Source organism: Ochotona curzoniae, unplaced genomic scaffold (genome assembly GCF_017591425.1).
Source record: "Ochotona curzoniae isolate NIBS_2020 unplaced genomic scaffold, NIBS_Ocur_1.0 patch435, whole genome shotgun sequence".
Lineage (NCBI taxonomy): Eukaryota > Metazoa > Chordata > Mammalia > Lagomorpha > Ochotonidae > Ochotona > Ochotona curzoniae.
In genome coordinates this window covers 282,665-301,532 of record NW_024467012.1, presented here as the reverse complement: position 1 = coordinate 301,532, position 18,868 = coordinate 282,665, and the positions used below count along the sequence as shown (strand labels likewise).

Below are 18,868 nucleotides of genomic sequence, written 5' to 3'. Positions count from 1 at the left end.
CCAATTTCTCTCAAAGCTATGGGGGGAAAATATCAAATCACCTGGAGCAAAATTCAGGGAATTCGGGTTTCATCCTTGGCCCAGAGAGCAACTGGAAGAATACCCAGGGCAGATGTATGTCAGGAAGGGAAAATGCCGCTTCCTCCCTAACTCCCTCACGCTCAGCTGGGAGGGTGGTTGGAGATTCACGTGGTTCAAATAGAAGCGGGCAGGGCCAGAACCTGCTTCCTGTTATAAAAGCACAAGAGCAGCAGACCATGTGCCTAGCTGATTCGTTCTTTTCGTCATGGCGTACCGGCAAATGGGAGGCTCTGGGAGTCTCTCAAGCTGGTTCAGTGCAGGCTTCAGGTGAGTAATCCTGAAAGCGGAGGGCTGCCATGGCTTTGTTTTAGTGAGTCCATTTTCCCTTAACTCTTGCCTCTATTCTCTTTCAGCGTCAGCCGGTGTCTTTCTGTCTTTTTCACTCTTGTGATATCAGTGAACTCAACAGATTTTCTTCAGTTAGCAAATCCTGCTTTCCCAGGTATGTCTCTTGGTGGAGAGGGACATATAGGAAAGAAGGTTGTGGTTGTATGGCCAAGAAATAAGGGACTCTATGCACCACTTTCCTTAATGGTTCAAGTTGCTTCCACTGCCTACTGCAGACTTGCTATACCTATTAAATGAAAGAACTTTAAAAGTCTGCCCTACATTGCAAGGCCTCCATGCCTCAAGTTTGATAGCATCCCCAGAACAGTAAATCACAGCACTAAAACCCATTCTCTGGGAGCAGCACCTCTAAATTCACATCAACATGACAGGGAGACTCGGGTGGATGTCAACTGAGACATGGAGTTTTTCCAGAACTTTCACATGAACCAGAGGTCGCAGAGCAGTGAGTTGGGAGCAGAATTTGGCCTAAAAGAGAACACATGTATTGGTTTTTCACTTAAACTTGAAAAACCTCTAGAGATAGCTTTAGTTCTTCGGTCGTTCACAAAATCGTGGTCCACACCTCCTTCAGCTCTACCATCAAGGTTCTTGACCTGGCTTCCATGGGCATGCTTGTTAACCCTCAGCCAGGGCTCCTCCTGGAGCGCATCAGAAAGCCATAGGCATGCCTGCCTGAAAGCTGAGTTGTTGGTATGCTGCCTTGCAGCTGTCTGACTTGTCTCACCAATTTGTGAGCTCTCCAAGAACAATCTTTGTCTCTCGCCTGACTTCTTTCCCTGATGTCTATTGGAAAGCAGGACTCTCCGCATGCTGTTGTAGTGATTTTTGCCTTCTGTACCTCAAGAAGGTCCAGCATGTTTCTTTTGTTCTCCAGGCACTGTTACTTGTGATGAAAATGAAATAATAGTGAAGTTTCCCAGCCATGGTGGCACCAAGACGTGGCTTGCATCTGTGGTAGGTAAGTAACTCATACTGTCTCACCTAAGTCTTGATTAGCACAAGACAACCATTGTCAGGTGCACAAAGTACACTAAGTCTAGAGTAACTGGCATCCAGCTCCCACAATGCCACGGAGGGAGGGATTTCTGGTTTGCATGATGCCATCAAGAATGGCAGAAACAAATCTCTTGTTTCTGTAACACTTGGCGTTGCAGAATCTCCTGAGACACTTACGCCTTCGTATCCCAGCATCTCAAAGCTTGAGTAATATCTACCTGCTAGGTCCAAAATTAAGTGATTAATTGGCATGCTTTGGAAACAGACTGATAGGCAGGCAGGCTTAACTGCATAGCTTGTCTGACTCTGCCGCTGGAACGTACTCCTTAGCCATCTCTGATCTTCTCTGGCTTCTACAGACCCCCAAGGTGGTGAACTGTTGAACTGTTCATATATCATGGACCCAGAAGGGCCAACTCTAACAGCCCCATATGAGGCCTGTGCCAAGACAGTGGTAAGTAGCGGCTTCAAGAATGATTGGGGAAAGTGGTAATCTAGTAGATGCTGGGAGTGAACCTAGTAGTCAAGAATGTAGACTGGAAAGTGAAGCAGTAAGTCATCCAGAAGTGTGTCATTTATCTTAACCTCCACAGAAGACATTTGGAAATGTCTGGAGATACTCTCCATTATCAAAACTGAGGATGGGGGGACCATGATGGGTATCTAGTGGGTACAAGTCAAGGATGTTGCCAAATACTGCACTGACCAGGGCAGCCCTTGTAACATGCAGCTATCAGCCCTGAAACGGCAATGCTGAGATAGCCTGATGATCTAATGTTTGAGCCATTTAACCTCATCTCTACTACTGTATTTTCTAAATTTCTATTCTCATTTTGAAAAATGAGATGACATCCCCACAGGATAATGGAAGACTATGACCCTATAGACGAAGATTTGTCACAGTACCCAGATAAAACAAATGTGCAAAAATAAACTATTTTGATTTAAACCTACTATGTGGGCTGGAAGGTTATATTGGTACTTGCCAATAAACATCGCTGGTTTATAAAACCAGGTGCTAAAAAGTTAACAGTCCCTAAGCCCTAAGGGTTTCCTTATTGACAAGCACTGGTATTGCCAATCAAGGTTATCAGGAACAACAAAGCTAGCCTGTTTTCTCTGCTTTAGGGTGCAGAGAATCGCTTGGGAACACAAAGATTTGATAATACAGCTCTAATTAACAAGTGACATAGTAGGTCTGGAGTGAGTCCTGGAAATGTGCTGGTTAAATAAACCAAACCCTTTGTGCATCTAGTCTATGGTCTCAGCTTTGTACAGCTACTTCCTTTGACTCTGCTCTAAACAGACTTGTGATGATTTTTTTTTCAATGAAATTATGTAAAGATCTAGTGATGTTTAGTGATTACTCTCTAGTTTTAAAATGGACCTCTTCCACTTTAGCGCGCTTGGAAAGTGCCTTTTTATAAACCAAAAATTTGAAAACTACAACTTGGGGATAATTAAAATCTGTGTGTGTGTTTTTAAAATGGTCCTCATCAATGAATGATTTCTTAAATTTAACACTTTTATTATAGAATTTTTTTAAAAAAATTCATTGGATCTATGGATTGTATGTGGCCCATAATCTAAAGTTATCTGAGTCTTAAGTTTGGCTGCTGCCTACGAGTTCCCTAAGGTTAGGAACAATAGCAAAGGTGGGTTTCTCCAGCACTTGTTACAACAGCAGCTATTTAGGGGCTCAGTAGATGAACGTGCTTGACTAACCTGGGTAGAGGACCCGTATCAAATGGACTGTGATACCCAGACACAGGGTAAATGTAAGAAAGATAAAAACTAAGCTGTGATATGTATTTTTGATGGTGTAACCATTAGTAAATCTTTGCTATATCACAGAGGACTATCTATACAATCTTCTGTTACAGAAATAAGGCATCTTCCAGAACTTGTGTCTGTAACTTTAAGGGATTTTCCACCCAGGTGGGTCAGATGATATTTGAAGTCAGCTTTTCCACTAAGCAGTGGCTCTGTTCTTCCCATTTGCACACAGCATGGCGGACACCAGATGAGCATCAGAGTCCTGGACAGTAGTTCTCTTCTAAATCGTGGGGGTGTCGTGTATCGGTTCTTCTGTCCAGCTACACAAGTAGAACAGATCTTTGAATTTTCAAAATCCATAATCTGCACTGAGGACTCCATGTCTGTAAGTGAAAAGGGATCATGACGTCTCACTGGGCTCTTTCACGGGGAAATAAGGTATTCAACAATTCCATGCTCAGAACTAGGTTAGGATTTCAGTTCTGTGTTCACTGCTTGCTGTGTGACCATGATCAAGTTTTTTTTTTAACCACACTGAGGCTGCGTTTTCCTACTTACAAGGTAGTGTTTAAGTGTTGGCTGTGTTTAGCACTTGCTGACTAGAAATAAAAAGGGTCCAATCTGCAGTTATGATCACATGAGTAATCATTTGATAAATGAGTATCTCTCATGTTCCAGGCCCGATCCTAGATGCTAAAACAGAGCATGAGCAACACAGCCCGGTCACATCTTCATGTGGCTTAGGTCTAACAAACTTCACTAGCTGTTACTTTATCGTAACAGCGAGACTACATTATTTTATATAACATTTGACTTTTTTAAGGACATAGTGAAAGATTGCACATCTAAGGATTGCACAATTTGCAGCTGGAAGAGTTTGGATTTCCCAACTGCCTCTGCCACTTCAAAGACATTAAAAAAAATGGAGCTAAGGGCATAACCAGGATTCTTGTACCAAGAACGATTTAGCAGCTGCTTTGTTTTCTGCACACACTAGCAGCTGGCATGCTTCAGTAACTCTCTGCAAAATTAAAGATTCATGTATCGCTTAATGTTTCATTTTTGTCTTCCAGCTTTCCTTCCCACACATTCCTACTGACTTTGATAGCATTATGGTATGAAAGTAATTTTTAAATAACTTTATTAGCCCTTAATTCATTATTAAAGGGGACATGAATTTTAGTTTCCTAAGACTATTAGCTACTTATTGTTTTCAGTGTGCACCAGACCTGTAAACAAACTTCTTGATTTAAGGTGAACCAATCCCAGACGGGATGGATGATTGAGATTGGTCATGATCCAAGAACCCAAACTCTGACTCTAAAGGAGGCCCTAGGACAAGGATTTGGTATCCTGGCTGACAACAGGTTGACCCTCAACGTGCCATTCAACGCCACTGGAGTCACTCACTATGTGGTAGGTGAGAAAATGTGTATGTAATCCCAAGGCACAGGGCTGTATGCTTAAACTGAAATGTGAACTTGAATGTATCTTTCAATTAACTGATGATAAAAAGGAGTTTAATGCCTGCTTTGTGCCAAGGACTAGATGTTAAAGACGTAACGGCGAACAAATCAGCCATGGTCCATACTTTAATTCATAAGGCTCAGGAGTACTCATACTTCACAGTGTACTGAGAATTCAAGACTACAGACAGGAGAACAGATTCAAGCACTACATTTTGGTTATCGATTTCCTAGGTTTATGTATACACACACACACACACACACACACACATTTATATGGATATAAGCATGTTAACAGTGGTGAGGCACTGCATTAAATGCTAATGTGGTTAGGACAGTCCTGGCCTCTAGAGTGCTAGCACTGGCCACTTTAAGAACTTCACATTGAGTATAAGCTATTGCCGAGTTCTGTAAATATTGATTGCTGACACTAGAGAATAAGGTCAGATTTATCTGCTTAGACATCAGACAGCACTGGCCTTCCAGATGTTTCAGGGGATGACACTAAGACTAGAATGCCTTCAGAATAGTTGCTGGAAAAAAAATGTGTAAATTCAACTTGAGAGAACGTGGTTCCTGGTACTTAAAGTATATGCTTGTTCGGATGATTCTTAATGGTTTGAGGGTCTAGCAAACCAATACCTTAAAAACAAAACAATACTGTCCCTTTAGGAAGGTGACAGCCATCTCCACCTAATCCTTCTGAAGCTTTCGCATGTGTCCCCTGGACAGATGATCGCCTTCTCATCACAGGCCATTTGTTTGTCAGGTGAGGCTCCAGGAACCTGTAACTTTGGTTGTGGAACACGTGGTTCTGAGGGCTTAAGACTAGTAATGGACATTTCTGTCAATCATTTCTTCCAGATCCTGTGTCTTGTAATGCTACGCATATGACTCTTACCATACCAGAGTTCCCTGGGAAGTTAACATCTGTGAACATTGAAAACAGAAACATTGCAGTGAGCCAGCTGCACCACAACGGGATTGATGTAGAAGCCACCAATGGCTTGAGACTGCATTTCAGCAAAACTCTACTCAGAACAAAAGTAGGTTCTGTTACCTATCGTTCAGCTCTATGTAAGCCTGACTTGAGGCATAGTTTCTGTGGGTGGTCGTGATATAGCCTGTGATTTGCTCATAAAGTAGTTGCTGGTGTGACAGTCACACTTGGAGGGACTCATTGGATCATTTTCTATAAGTGAATTTTCAAGTGTCGGAAACTTAATCTCTAATACCAAGCCTTTTTGACTTCAGAAATGGAAATCTGCCCATGTTCGTCCCTCAGTTCATTAGGCAGCCCAAACTCCTTGTCAAATAACTAATGACTAACCTTTCATAATGCTCTACAACAAATGGGACAGCTTGACCCAAACAAAAGGATCCCACGCCGTCCTTAACAGGCCAGTTTTGACTGATGTGATTGCCAGCTATCAGTGAGAGTAATCTTAAATTGGGTTGTGTGTTTTGCAATGTCTCCTTTCCACTCAGACTTGGCGGAGTCCTCCACTGATCCTTGGAATTCGATCTGTTAATTCATGCTTTAGTGCTTAGTACAAAGAGCATGCAGTGCTGAGTCCTGCAGGGCATGAGTTTAAAGCAATAGATTTCCTGCCTCGGGAAGCATCCTGATCTGGGAAAGTGATAGGCTCTCCCTTGTTCAGCTTAAAGGGAAACCAGAGAAGTCTGGAGTATACCCTGTAGGTATTGAGTGAACTTCCTGCCTGCCTCCTGTGATGACTCTGGGCCCCAGACAGGCTGTGACTAGCCTAATTGACATTCTTCTCTCATTTTAGTTTTCTGGAAAATGCCTCCACAATCGGTTCTACATATCTTCACTCAAGTTGACCTTTAACTTGCAACGGGATACAGTGTCCACGGTGATTAATCCTGAGTGCTTTTGTGACTCACCAGTTTCTATAGGTGAAGACTTATTAAATCGCCCTGTCTACCTTTTTCTTCATTGGCTTTTGTGTGCAGATGGGGAAACACAGATGTTCCGATTTCAGTGTACTGCTTGTGGGTTTGAAGAAATTGGGAGTGCTCAAATAAGAAACATCACTCCAGCTGCCATTACGGGGATCTAAGTCCTATACAATTTCTAAAGGTCTGATATAGATAAAATGGTAGCTCTCACAGTCACTGTTCAGTGTATAAATCAGAATGACATAGATTAGAGGCTTCAGCCCACCATACAGGAAGAATGCCTCACAGTTCTAGTAAGAATCAAAGGCTTAAAATTGTCCCAAGTTACTACAGATTTCCTAAAGAATACAATGGGTAACTTCTGTATACGTAGCATTGCCTCTGGTTCCTGGGATCATGTTTACTCTGACATGTTACAGATTAAACAGAAAAATAAGAACCCTTGCTTCATTTTTTTTTCCTTTTCAAACTATGGAGAATTTACTAGTGCAATTTGCAAGTTCCTCATCCAAAACTCTTAGAACCCAAAATATTTCAGATCCTGAAAAGTGTTGTGGGTTAGTGTTTGTCTTGATGTTTGGTTTGGTTGGTTTTTTTTTTTTTAATTTGCGGAATTTTGAACTCTTTGCAGAGGCATTGACAGCTGATCATCTCACATTTGAAAATCTGAAATGTGTGATGCTCCAAAATCAAATTTTAAGCAAGAGCCTTAACATTTCAGAGCACTTCTGACTTTGGATTTCAGATCTTTGATGTAGGAGGATGGGATGCTCAACCTGTATGGAAAGAAGGGATCTAGTAACACAAGGGGTGTTAAGCCCCCTAAGTCTGGTATGGTCACCACAGTCCTTCTTCAGAGCTTTGTCCTCTAGCTCATATCCTAGACACCACTTCTTTCCATGTCCTTGGCCTTTTGCCTCTTGGAAAGGAAAATCATCCTGGTTTCTCACATAGCAGCTTTGCTGTGGCTGAAACTCCTCCTTGCAACTTGTAATCAAGCTACTTTCCAAACTTAGGCTTAAAACAAAATCTGGTCTCCTGCCAAAAATAATTAAAATTTCCCTCCCCATAACACTTCCAGGTTGATAGATAATATCACATGGGAAATAAATTGACTCTAGAAACCTTTCACCGTGGTCTAGTTACAGGTGAATTTTGTACCGAGGATGGATTTATGGACTTTGAGGTCTACACCCACCAAACCAAACCAGCTCTCGATTTGGATACCCTCAGGGTAGGAAATTCATCATGCCAACCTGTCTTCAAGGCCCAGTCTCAGGGGATGGTAAGGTTTCACATACCCCTGAATGGATGTGGAACAAAACATAAGGTTAGTACTGGTGGATGATAGAATGTCACTCTGGATCTTTGAAGTAACTGGTTGTTAATTATACATTTTTCTGATCTTTTTAAGTTTAAAGATGAGAAAGTCATCTATGAAAACGAAGTTCATGCTCTCTGGGAAAATCTTCCTCCAAGCAAAATATCCAGAGACAGTGAATTCAGGTGTGACATATTTGTTACTTCTTAATGAACACAGTTATTAATATGAATTCTTTGTACTACCTCTTCATGTGCACACTCTTACAGAATGACAGTGAAGTGCTACTATAATAGACAAGATGTGCTACTCAATGCCAATGTCAAACACCTTCTTCCTCCAGTGGCCTCAGTGAAACCAGGTCTGCTTGCTTTGAGTTTGCAAACCTATCCAGGTGAGATGCTGCATTCTAAGATAGCTGCTTAAATATTTTTTGGAAACTTTTCCTTCAGATACTTTCTGATGCTTCCAGACTAATGGAGAAGCAGTGACATTTAAGCATATGTTACAAACATCAATTATTTGAATATGGGATAAATTGTATTTCCTTTCAGATCTGTCCTACCAACAGCCTTACAGTGTCAATGAATACCCTATAGTGAAACACCTCCGCCAACCAATTTACATGGAAGTGAGAGTCCTAAATAGAAATGACCCCAACATCAAGCTGGTGTTGGACGACTGCTGGGCAACATCTTCAATGGACCCAACCTCTCTACCCAAGTGGAATATTGTTATGGATGGGTAGGTACTCTGCATATTGTATGGTTGCCTAGATATTCCGCTGGAACTTGATGGTGATAAAAGAATTCTCTTGGACTCAAACAGCAATAAGTCAGAAAGGCCTTGATTTAGTGCTAGTTTCTTAGTCATGGATTCCTGAGCTGATCAAGTGATTCATGCTGCTTTCTTAATTGTCTGAATCTTTAACATTGCGACCCTCCTTCAGGAAACTACTGGCTCCAATACTTGATCACTCACCTGGAGAATGAATGAATCTCTCAAGTCATTATCCATTTACTGAACGCCTACTGTATACTAAGCACTGTGCTGTGCTCTGTAAGCATGAGTTAACTTCTGTGAGGAAGCCACTAGCCATCTTAAACGAGAAAATAAGCTTATTCCTTATACAGGTAGCTCAAAGCAATATTTAGCAGTGAAGTCGGGAGTTGTACACCGGTATGACTCCAGAACCTTAGCACTACAATTCTCTAAAGTTGTAGTTAGCCACACACATTGATACAAAAGGCATTTGTCCTTCCAATGACCACCTGTAGTGTCAAAGGGTTCTTGAAACTCATGCATAGGTTTTCCATAATACACATATTCCATTGTATTATGGTAACATTTTATACAAAAATGAACTGACAATTCTACATTCTGTAGGTTGCATGCTCCTCATATTGTGTTCTTCACAGCATCAACCCTCTGCTAACAAATAAGGTTACAAAATGTGTTTCACCTCTGCTGTCACCAACACATACTGCCTGGGAAACACAGGCATTTGTTACACTTGGTGGAAAGAGCCAAGTCAGTTTTTATGAGGGTGTATAAACTTGTCCCTATTAGAGTTCAGCTAGCAAATAGGTATTTATTTTAATATGCAGTAAAACAGCATGTACCTCGCAGGATTTCATGATCATTATTGTATAAAGTCAAAAGAGGTGAACTGGTATAGAAATCTTAAGATGCCCCAAGGGACACAGTCCATCCATATCAGAGTATTGGATTTGAGCCCTGGCTCCACTTCTGCTTCTGCCTTCCCACTGCTGTACACCATAGAGGCAGCAGGTGACGGTCAAGTGCTTGAACTCCTGCTACATATAACACTAAAACTGGAAAGGCCTAGAGGACTAAGTTCTAGGTTCCTGGTTTTGGCCTTGTCCAGCCCCAACATTTGGGAAGTATCTTTCCATTCCTCTGCCCGTCTCTTTCCCTTTCAAATATGTTTGAAAAAAAAATTTTAAGGCCCATGAAGCAGTGGTCATTTGACACAGCAATGTGAAGTTACTGCTTGTGATGCCTGTGTCCCATATCAGTATTTGGGATTGAGTTTCATGTTTGCTCCCAGCCAATGTGTGCCTTGGAGTCAGCAGGTTGTGGCCCAGTTATTTGGGTTCCTGTCATCTAACTGTAAATACCCACATGAAGTTTCTGGAGTTCACTGGACAGTGAACCAGTATATGGAAAAATGTCTCCTGCTGTCTCCTTTTCTCACTCTTGATCTACGGTTCTCTGATTCTCCAGCTCTCCATCACTTTGCTTTTCAAATCTTTTTAAAGAAAACGTATTAAATATAGCAAAGGTATTGGTCGAAGGTATACACAGTCCTAAGAGTTCTGGAAGGATTAGGCATAACTGTATTGGGGTCAATTCTGAATTGGATTCTGAGGATGCATGCATGTGACTGATTCATCGCTGGTGTGTGCCTTCTAGTTGTGAATACAACCTGGACAACTATCAAACTACCTTTCATCCAGTTGGCTCTTCTGTGACCCATCCTTATCACTATCAGAGGTTTGATGTGAAGACCTTTGCCTTTGTATCAGAGGCTCAAGTGCTGTCCAGCCTGGTAGGTGATTAAGAAAGCCACCGGAGATAGGTTAAATGTGGTTGGAATGATTCCACCTGACTCAAGCCTTCTGTCTCCAGGTCTATTTCCACTGCAGTGCCTTAGTCTGCAATCAACACTCTCCTGACTCTCCTCTGTGTTCTGTGACTTGCCCCGTGTCATCTAGATACAGGCGAGGTAAAAATCCCCAATCCCCAATACCGTGTCTCACTCAAAGCAAGCCTCGGTCCTTTAAAATGGAAGAGCCTAAAAAGAGACAGGAATGATTCATTTTCTGCTTAGTCCCAAGAGTCTGAGGAACTTTCTCTTCTCCCTGTTTGCTTCACTCACATACATCTGAGTCACATAGATTCTCAAGGAAGTTCTTGGAGAACTCATTCTACTTTTCACAGTGAGAGCCATGCCTTCCTCTAAGGCAGGGAAACCTGTGAGAAGGAGCGGGAACATCTACTTCTAGGGAGTCTCAACAGCTTCTCAAGCACCTGTTCCAGGGGTCAGAGACAAACCCGATCTTTTTCAGCTACAAGGAACACTGAATTGGAGAAAGTGACAGTCAGCCTCCCGGGACCAATTCTCCTGTTACCAGACGACTCTTCATTCATAGGTATGGATTTACAGCAAGAACTCCCTGGACTTAGCTTTTTATGCTGAGAGGATAATGTTTAATGTAAGTAATACATTCTCAGAGCATAACTCAACAAGCAGAATACAAGACAAAGCCTCTTTCCTAAGAGGTTAAACTGAGTCCTAAGAGACTAAACATAAACTCTCATGTACCTTTACAAAAATCCCCTTGTAACATAAGTGGGATTGTATGATCTTAATGATGTGTACATGGGCTTTTCTACTATTATAACTATGTTACACCCTTACAAAGAGACTTGCCTCACTGCTGATAGCCATATGGGATTTTACATAGCTCTGCCTTAACTATGGTCCTCATTCACGGACATCTAAGTTATAGTCTTGCCCTTAATACTATACTAGATTATTTAAATCTTGGCCACTGTAAATACTATTTCTTGGATATAGACTTTCTATGATTGATCACAGGGATGTGCATGGTTTAACTTGCTATTGTCAAACTTGTACAAAAAAGTTTAAACTCATAAATAGCTTTCTCATGTGTATTTTCCATTAGCTTCTAAGATGCATAATTTCAAAAACTTTTTACACCAAAATCAATTTAGTTTCTCAGGCCATTTTCCATGACCATTCTAGAACAAATATTTTTTTTTTAACAGATTATGTTCCTCTTGCCATTCCATATCCTCAGTCCAGATAACCTTACCTTTGGGCCTGGAATTTTGAAATTAAACAGTCTTAAATCCCTAAAAACCTGTCAGATCACTCGGTGGGGGGAGAGGGGTAGCTAATGGTATCTGTAGCACCAGAATGTTGTCATACAGAATTGGAGCTCAAAGTAATTCACGGGTGCCAGCCTGTCTGATCTAAGACTGACAAAAGCACATGGAGATGAGAAGAGAAGAGATTGGCTCTCAGGGCAAGGTTCTATCTTATTGGAAACTTTCCAAAGAAATTCTTTAAAGCTTCATTTCCTCTCCTTCTCCAGAGCTTTATGAGGCTTCAACTTACCTTGAAAATTTCACCATGAACCTAAGACTTGCTTGTCTGTTTACTTACAGATGATGGGGACTCTAAGAAACTTGGGCTCGTTGCAGACATTGCCTCTAAAGCAACAGCTATTGTGGCAGCCTTAGCAGGTGTGATGGTAACGCTAGGTTGCATCAGTTACCTGCATAAAAGAAGAACCATGGTATTCAATCACTAACTGTGCTTGCAAATAAAATAGTTGACCTAAGCCCAAGATCAGATGGTGTTGAAAGAATGTTGCTTTCAGTCTGTTCTCTATACAGTGAATATGTTATCTCTTGGGCGGCCTTTGGTCTGTGTGGACATTAATGGGCAAGTTTATAATTCAATTACTTGTTGACTCTGACTCCTTACAACCACAGCTGAATTCTCTAACACTCTCAAGCAGTAGAGAGGTTTTGCTATAGTACATCTCGGGTGGGGGTACACTTATGTCAACATAATGTCTCTATTTCCTCTACTCACATAAAATGATAGTGAAAAAGCTCAGGAAATTTGAGATTTACCTTGGTATGAATCACTTAAACCATGCATATAAGGGGAACTTCAAAAACTTAAATGTATTAAAACTGTATGGATTTTGAATTTTTTACTCAGAATTTTCATTGTTTTCCATGAACTTTCTGAAGTACCCTGCTGTATAGGATACAGGCAGTAAGCCATCTCGCATCATTGACACAAATTCATAGGAAGTGAAAATAGATGTTCCCAAGGAATCGGGCATGCTGATTCAAATTATTTCTTAACTCTAATTGCTCTGAGAAGTAAATGACTTCCTTGAAGGATTTAATCATTCACAAAAAAAGTACTAACCCACATTCTCCCCTGTAGACCCAGTCTAACTAAAGAACAGCAATGTCCTTTTGTTGTGGGTTGGGCGAGGTATAAAGGTCCCAGTTTCCTTGGCTACAATTACAACATTGATATGAAGATTCTAACAGCTGAAACTGAGCCTGAAAGGCTACGTACTCATTTCTTACACGTGATCATTTCTCCCTCCTCAGGCACCCTCAAAGGAACAGCCTACTTATGGTTGGGCATAATCACACCATTAATGCCCACTATGCCTTGTAGCTCTAGCCAATCATGTTCAACATAGCCCGTGCAGAAACAAACTCACTTATTTCAACTAGAAAACATCTGGGAAAGTAAGCAAAAAAAGACTAAGCTTCTAGACATGGGAGAGGTGAAAAACAGAAATCTGAAACACTCTAGTACTTGAACTTAAACTTTAAACTCAATTTTGTGTTAGTATACTATACTCGAGTTTTCCAAAACCTAACCTTGAGACTAGGGAAGATGTATGTCCATTTGGTCATCTTGCAATGCACTGTAGGTCTCTAATTTTATATTGACTTCTTTTGCCCCCTCTCTTTCAACATACCTTTCTGAATCCTTTTGTTAGAATTAAACTTGGGTAAAGTCCTGGAACAGGGAAAGAAACATTTGCATAAGGTCTGGAATTCCTTCAGTTGATGTTCAAAAGCTCCAGTCATTTGTTGGATTTAAAGCATTACTCCCATGATAAAGTGAAAAAAGAAAACGGTCTTGAGTTCAAACTTTCCTATAAGTCACTTTGTCATAATGTAAGCTTTTATATATTATACACTTTTAAAATTTTATTTTCATTGGAAAGGCATAAATACAGAGAGAAGGGACAGATTTTATTCACTGTTTTACTCCCCAAGTGGCCACAAAGTCGGAGCAGAGCCAACCCAAGGTCAGGAGTTTCTTCTGGGTCTCACACACGGGTGCAGGGTCCCAAGGCCTTGGGCCGTCCTCGACTGCTTTCCCAGGCCACAAGCAGGGAGCTATAAGAGAAGTGGAGCAGCTGGGACAGGAACCAGTGCCCATATGGGATCCCAGTGCATGCAAAGTGGGGCCCTATACATTACACTTTCTTAATGGTATCTTCAGAGGTACTGGCTATTGAAATGAATTGTTGACCATGTGAGGCACACCAAATAATGATATCTTCCCTCCCCCCTATGTCCACATCCTAATTTCTAGAGTATGAGAATGTTATTTCCTTGACATGGCATCATGAACCGTGCAGAGGCAATTAAGAGTCTAGGCACAGAGATTACCCAGGCGGGCCTTATCACTACCCAGGAGGCTCAGCGTCAGATGATGCCTTAGTGAAACACAGTTCTATTGTTCCATCTTGGACTGCCTTTTCTGGGAGAAACCATGGAGAGTACTGAAGAGAAGAAGGCTGGTGCTTTGCCAGAAACACTTAACAGGGGAAGAATTTTACAGTGCTGAAGATTAAGTGCATGAGAAGAAAGCTTGCCCAAAATAAGCTCTCTCCTTGTCTCTAAAGGCATATCTACGAAAAAGCTAAGAAACATAAGCAGATGTATAGAACTGAAATTCAAATAATGGGAAAGGCAAGAAAAGCTGCCAGCTTCTATGTAGCAACAGAACCCGAATTGGCATTTGCTATCAGGATTACAGATAGCAATGGTGTTAAGTCCCACAGTCCAAAGAAGTGCTGCAACTTCTTTGCCTTCACCGTGTCTTCAATGGCACCTTTGTTAAATTCCACAAGCCTTCCATTAACATGCTGAGGATTGTGCAAATCTATAATGCATGGGGAGTGGCAATCTGAAGTCTCAGTGAATTGTATCAGAAATGAATTGCCTAGACAAGTAACACTCTGCCCATTCTCTTGGTAAATAGGGTATCATCTGCATAGAGGATTTGACTTATGAGGTCTGTATCATTGGGAAAAAAATGCTTCAAGAAAGCAAACAGCTTCTGTGGCCCTCCCAAATTATGTTGTCCGTGAGATGATATAAACAAAAAAGAACACAGGGCCAGCACTGTGGCACAGGTGAAGCTGCTGTTTGTGGCACCAGGATCCCATGTGGCCACTAGTTCGACTCCCAGCTGCTCTGCTTCTTATCCAGCTCTCTGATGCTGGCCTAAGGAGGCAGTGGAGGCTTTCCCAAGTGTTTGGGTCTCTGGACTAACACGGGAGGCTCCATAGAGGTCTGACTCCTGGTTGTTGTGACTATTTCGGGAGTGATCCAACAGGTGGAACATCTCTCTCCCCTTTTAAAGAAACCTGAAAAAGAAAAAGACCGCCAACTTTGTGGAGAGTGGAGCTAATGATAACAGGGAAGACCAAAAAGACCAAATCAATAGGCTTATCACCAAGATGGACTAAAATGGTCAGGTCATAAACAGAAATGATATTCAATACTGTTGCACTGGTGACTTTGTTTGCCTGTCCCCAACTTGGCTCAACTACTGTGACAAATCTTCATGTGTGGTAAAATTAAAGCAAACCAGCAACCCTTTGCATGTCAAAGTACAGTCCTGTTTGTATTGTCAAAAACATTTCATAATTTGTAAGTTTTTTTTCCTGAGAAAAGTCTTATATTTTCATTTTGGATGGTGCTCAAAAATGAGTCAAAATAGGCTTATTTGAAGAAAACCTGTCTTCTAGGCACCTGTTCATAATTTTTAGGTAAGGAAATAAATGTTCCACTTACCAAACAATAAACTTAGTTGCTGAAATTTCATTACTTTAAGCTTTGACTTTTCTGTAAAGAACTGCCATAAAAGTGCCATTTTCCTTTCATATTCCATTTTTGTTGCAGTTTTTGTATGTTTTGCTCAAAGAGGCAAGTTATTTTGGAGTATCTTAAACCATGCATGGCACAACTACTAAGCAAAAAACTTGAAAGCTGACATTTTATAAACATTCGTGTGTATTGTACATGAATCATCTCACCCAGAACTAGCGCAGTGAGAATTCTGTACATGGAGTATATGATGAAAGTAAAACTTTTGGTGGTCCTACATTGATTGTGCAGTGTAAAATAGATCCCTCAATAAATCATGAATTGACTTATTTTAAATTGTAAGATATTTTCTGCAGTTATGTTCACTTGTTATGGTGACTGTAGGAAATCAAATCACCCTTTATGTGGTTGCTATCCACAATGTGAACAACATATTGCTAAAAAAAAAAAAAAAATACTTGTCCAACAGATAAGAGACTTGAGCCCAGGTTAGCCCGTCCAGGATGCCGTAGACCTTTGCCCTTTCTTCATGAATTGATCCATCTGTGTGATTTCAGAGATCAAAGTCACCTGGACTGTGGGTTATGGCTCTGATATGTCTGCCCCAAATGCTAAAACAGAGCTCTGAGACTGGAAAGCCCAACTGGTAATGGAGCAGCTGCGGGGATGAATACCTGTTGCCATGGTAGCCTGGAACCAGTCTAAGAAGCAGCTGATTCAAGTCGTGTTCTCAACTTTCCAAGGTACGCATCCTGCTGTGTCTGGGGGAGGCAACTTAATCAGAGAAGCTGTGTGGGCAGAGCAGTGAGCTCAAATCCTCAAAGCCTGCAGCACCTTCAGCCACACTAGGGTTTGTAACCTCCCTCACCAGGCAGTGATGGTCATTATTTGTACAGGTGTCAGGAATAGGATGAAAGGATTTGGTGATTCTAACCCTCGCTGGGCAGGTCTCAGTGCATTGGGCTGGAAACAGAACTGTGAGCCTTGGGAAGTCAGTCCTAAGGTATGTTTCCTTTTAGAAGAAAGACTATGGGCATACGATAGTCAGTGTAAACCGAAATTAAGAGTACTTTTAGCCAATAAATTTATTCTTCTTTGGTTTCCTCAAGTACCAAGAGCCTGGCTGTGTTTGTTTTGCCTTCTCACTGGTTACTCTGCGAGGGAAGGGGTCTGATGAAACATGGAGTCATCAGTCACTACCCTGAAGGTGTTTCTTCTAAGGCTCACAGAGACACCAAAATCCATGAATGCTCAGGTCCCTCATGTAAAAGCGGGGTAGTATTTGGATATAGTCTACCATACCATCCCGCATACTTTAAACCTCTAAATTAGTTAATACCTAACGACCTAAATGCTATGCTAATAGTTATCATCCTGTGTTGTTTAGGGAATAATGATAGGAAAAAGAGGTCTGTGTAAGTTTAGTATACAAGCAGTATCCTTCCAAATATTTTTGATCCATAGGTTGATCGAATCTGTGAATTCACAATTCAGCTTCAGAAGTCCAACTGTGCAAGGAGGTTTGTTTCAAAGGAGACGATGTGGTCCCTTATTTCTTACCCACATTCAGGGTTCCTCTCCTCTAAATTCTGCTTCAGGGTCAGAGGGGCAGGAAAAATGCCTCTGAGTATAAGACACAGGAGACAGGAGTTCCAGCTCTGGCACTGCAGACATACTGCAGGAGGACAGGGATGGAGTACTAAGTGTCAGTGGAGGGACAACACCCTATCCCCAGAAACTGATAATCAAAACCCAGAAACTCAGGACCTGCTGCAGATCTGTAAGGCAGCTCAGAATTTGCCATTACACAGCACTCTTCCAGCCCCTTCCACTGTCGAACATTGTGCATATTAATTTAAGCAGTCCGATAACTTCTAACTGCTCTCACGACTATTGAGTCTCTGCAGAACCAGTTTCAGATGACCGGGATGTGACTGCCCTCTACCGGCTGATATATGAAATGCTCTTCTTTTGAAATGTTAGTTTTATGTATATATATAAATTTTATTTTTGATGATGTTTACATAGTTGATTAGGGTGAAAAGGGTTGAGGATTAGGGAAAAGTGGGTGAGACCATTATTTCCAAATTTTCTTTTTCTTTTTCCTGGAGGAAGCGAGGATATAATAGCCTCCCAACTACCTCAGTACCCAGGGATGGGGAACAGCCACCCAGTGTCATCCCAGGGTCCCCAGTGTGGAGCATGCTCTGAAGGTTCTGCTAGAGTGGTTTCAATACTTCTGAAATGCTGTCGATCTCACTGCTCCAAGGATGAGGAAATCCTTCCAAGGACTACTGGCTAACATAGTCCACCTTAGAGTCTCCATTCATCCAAATATTTACTGTCATGCTTCACTGGAGTAGTTGACCAATTTGCTCTGCTCTCCTTCCTCTGCTATAGTACAAGATGTCCTCTGCAGGCTGCCATGGACTGCCAAAACCTCTGTGAGCATTTGGGCTGGCTATCTACTGCTCTGTCTAAGCCACTTGAAAAGGCCCAGTTCTGAGACATGCACTCTAAGGTTATAGCACAGCTCCTATGATTCTCCCCATGGTTGTTCACTAGTCCACTGAGTCCACTAGTCCAGCTGGGGGGAAATCCCCAAAGAAACCTCAACTGAAATAATCCCAGACCTGATTCTCGTGTGTACTTACCAGTACAGGGTCCACCTCAGCCAGTATGTGCAGCACACTGGTCTAGCCTGTCACACATTCCATTTGGTTCTCAATGCATCAATGGACATTGGAGCCTAGTTCAACCCAACTGACCCCACTCTCCAGCCCACACTCATGCCAGCAGGTTCCACCATCTGTCTTACCAGGCCTGACCCCAGCCCTGGTTCTCATGCTCACCAGAGAGATGCAACCCATTAGGGAGGTGCCCAACATTTCCCTACTGGGCTCACTCCCAGTCCCAGATCTTGTACTCTCCAGGTGGTTCTGCAGTCTAGCTTGACAGGATTTGCCCCAAGTCCCAGCACTTGCCAGCTGATGCTGCAGCAAAGCCCAACCAGCCTGCACTTACTCTGGCTCATACATGCACCAGTGGATACAGTCGATTAGTCCAACCTGGCTCTCCCCGTAACCCATTTCATGCACAGGTCAATAGGTGTTGTAGCCCTGCCCAATCTGGTCAGTCCCCCAGACCCAGTTGTCACATTCACAGTGCCCTGCTACCAGGTCCGCACACCCCTGTCCGAGTCTCACATGTGCTGCGGCCCAGTCTGGCATGACTT

General features: G+C 42.0%; 1 protein-coding gene across 1 annotated transcript; it reads left to right on the top strand.

The window, feature by feature from the left end:
- Positions 1 to 286: 286 nt before the first annotated feature.
- On the top strand, positions 287 to 12,316 carry LOC121167961 (zona pellucida sperm-binding protein 2-like). Its single transcript, XM_040997688.1, has 18 exons — positions 287 to 348; positions 435 to 523; positions 1,307 to 1,390; positions 1,788 to 1,882; positions 3,437 to 3,589; positions 4,278 to 4,319; positions 4,459 to 4,620; positions 5,343 to 5,439; positions 5,535 to 5,716; positions 6,464 to 6,590; positions 7,736 to 7,923; positions 8,008 to 8,099; positions 8,184 to 8,308; positions 8,469 to 8,658; positions 10,351 to 10,486; positions 10,567 to 10,663; positions 11,007 to 11,090; positions 12,133 to 12,316. The coding sequence occupies exons 1-18, from the start codon at positions 287 to 289 to the stop codon at positions 12,276 to 12,278; spliced, it is 2,151 nt and encodes a 716-aa protein (XP_040853622.1). The 3' UTR covers positions 12,279 to 12,316.
- The last annotated feature ends 6,552 nt before the right edge of the window (positions 12,317 to 18,868 follow it).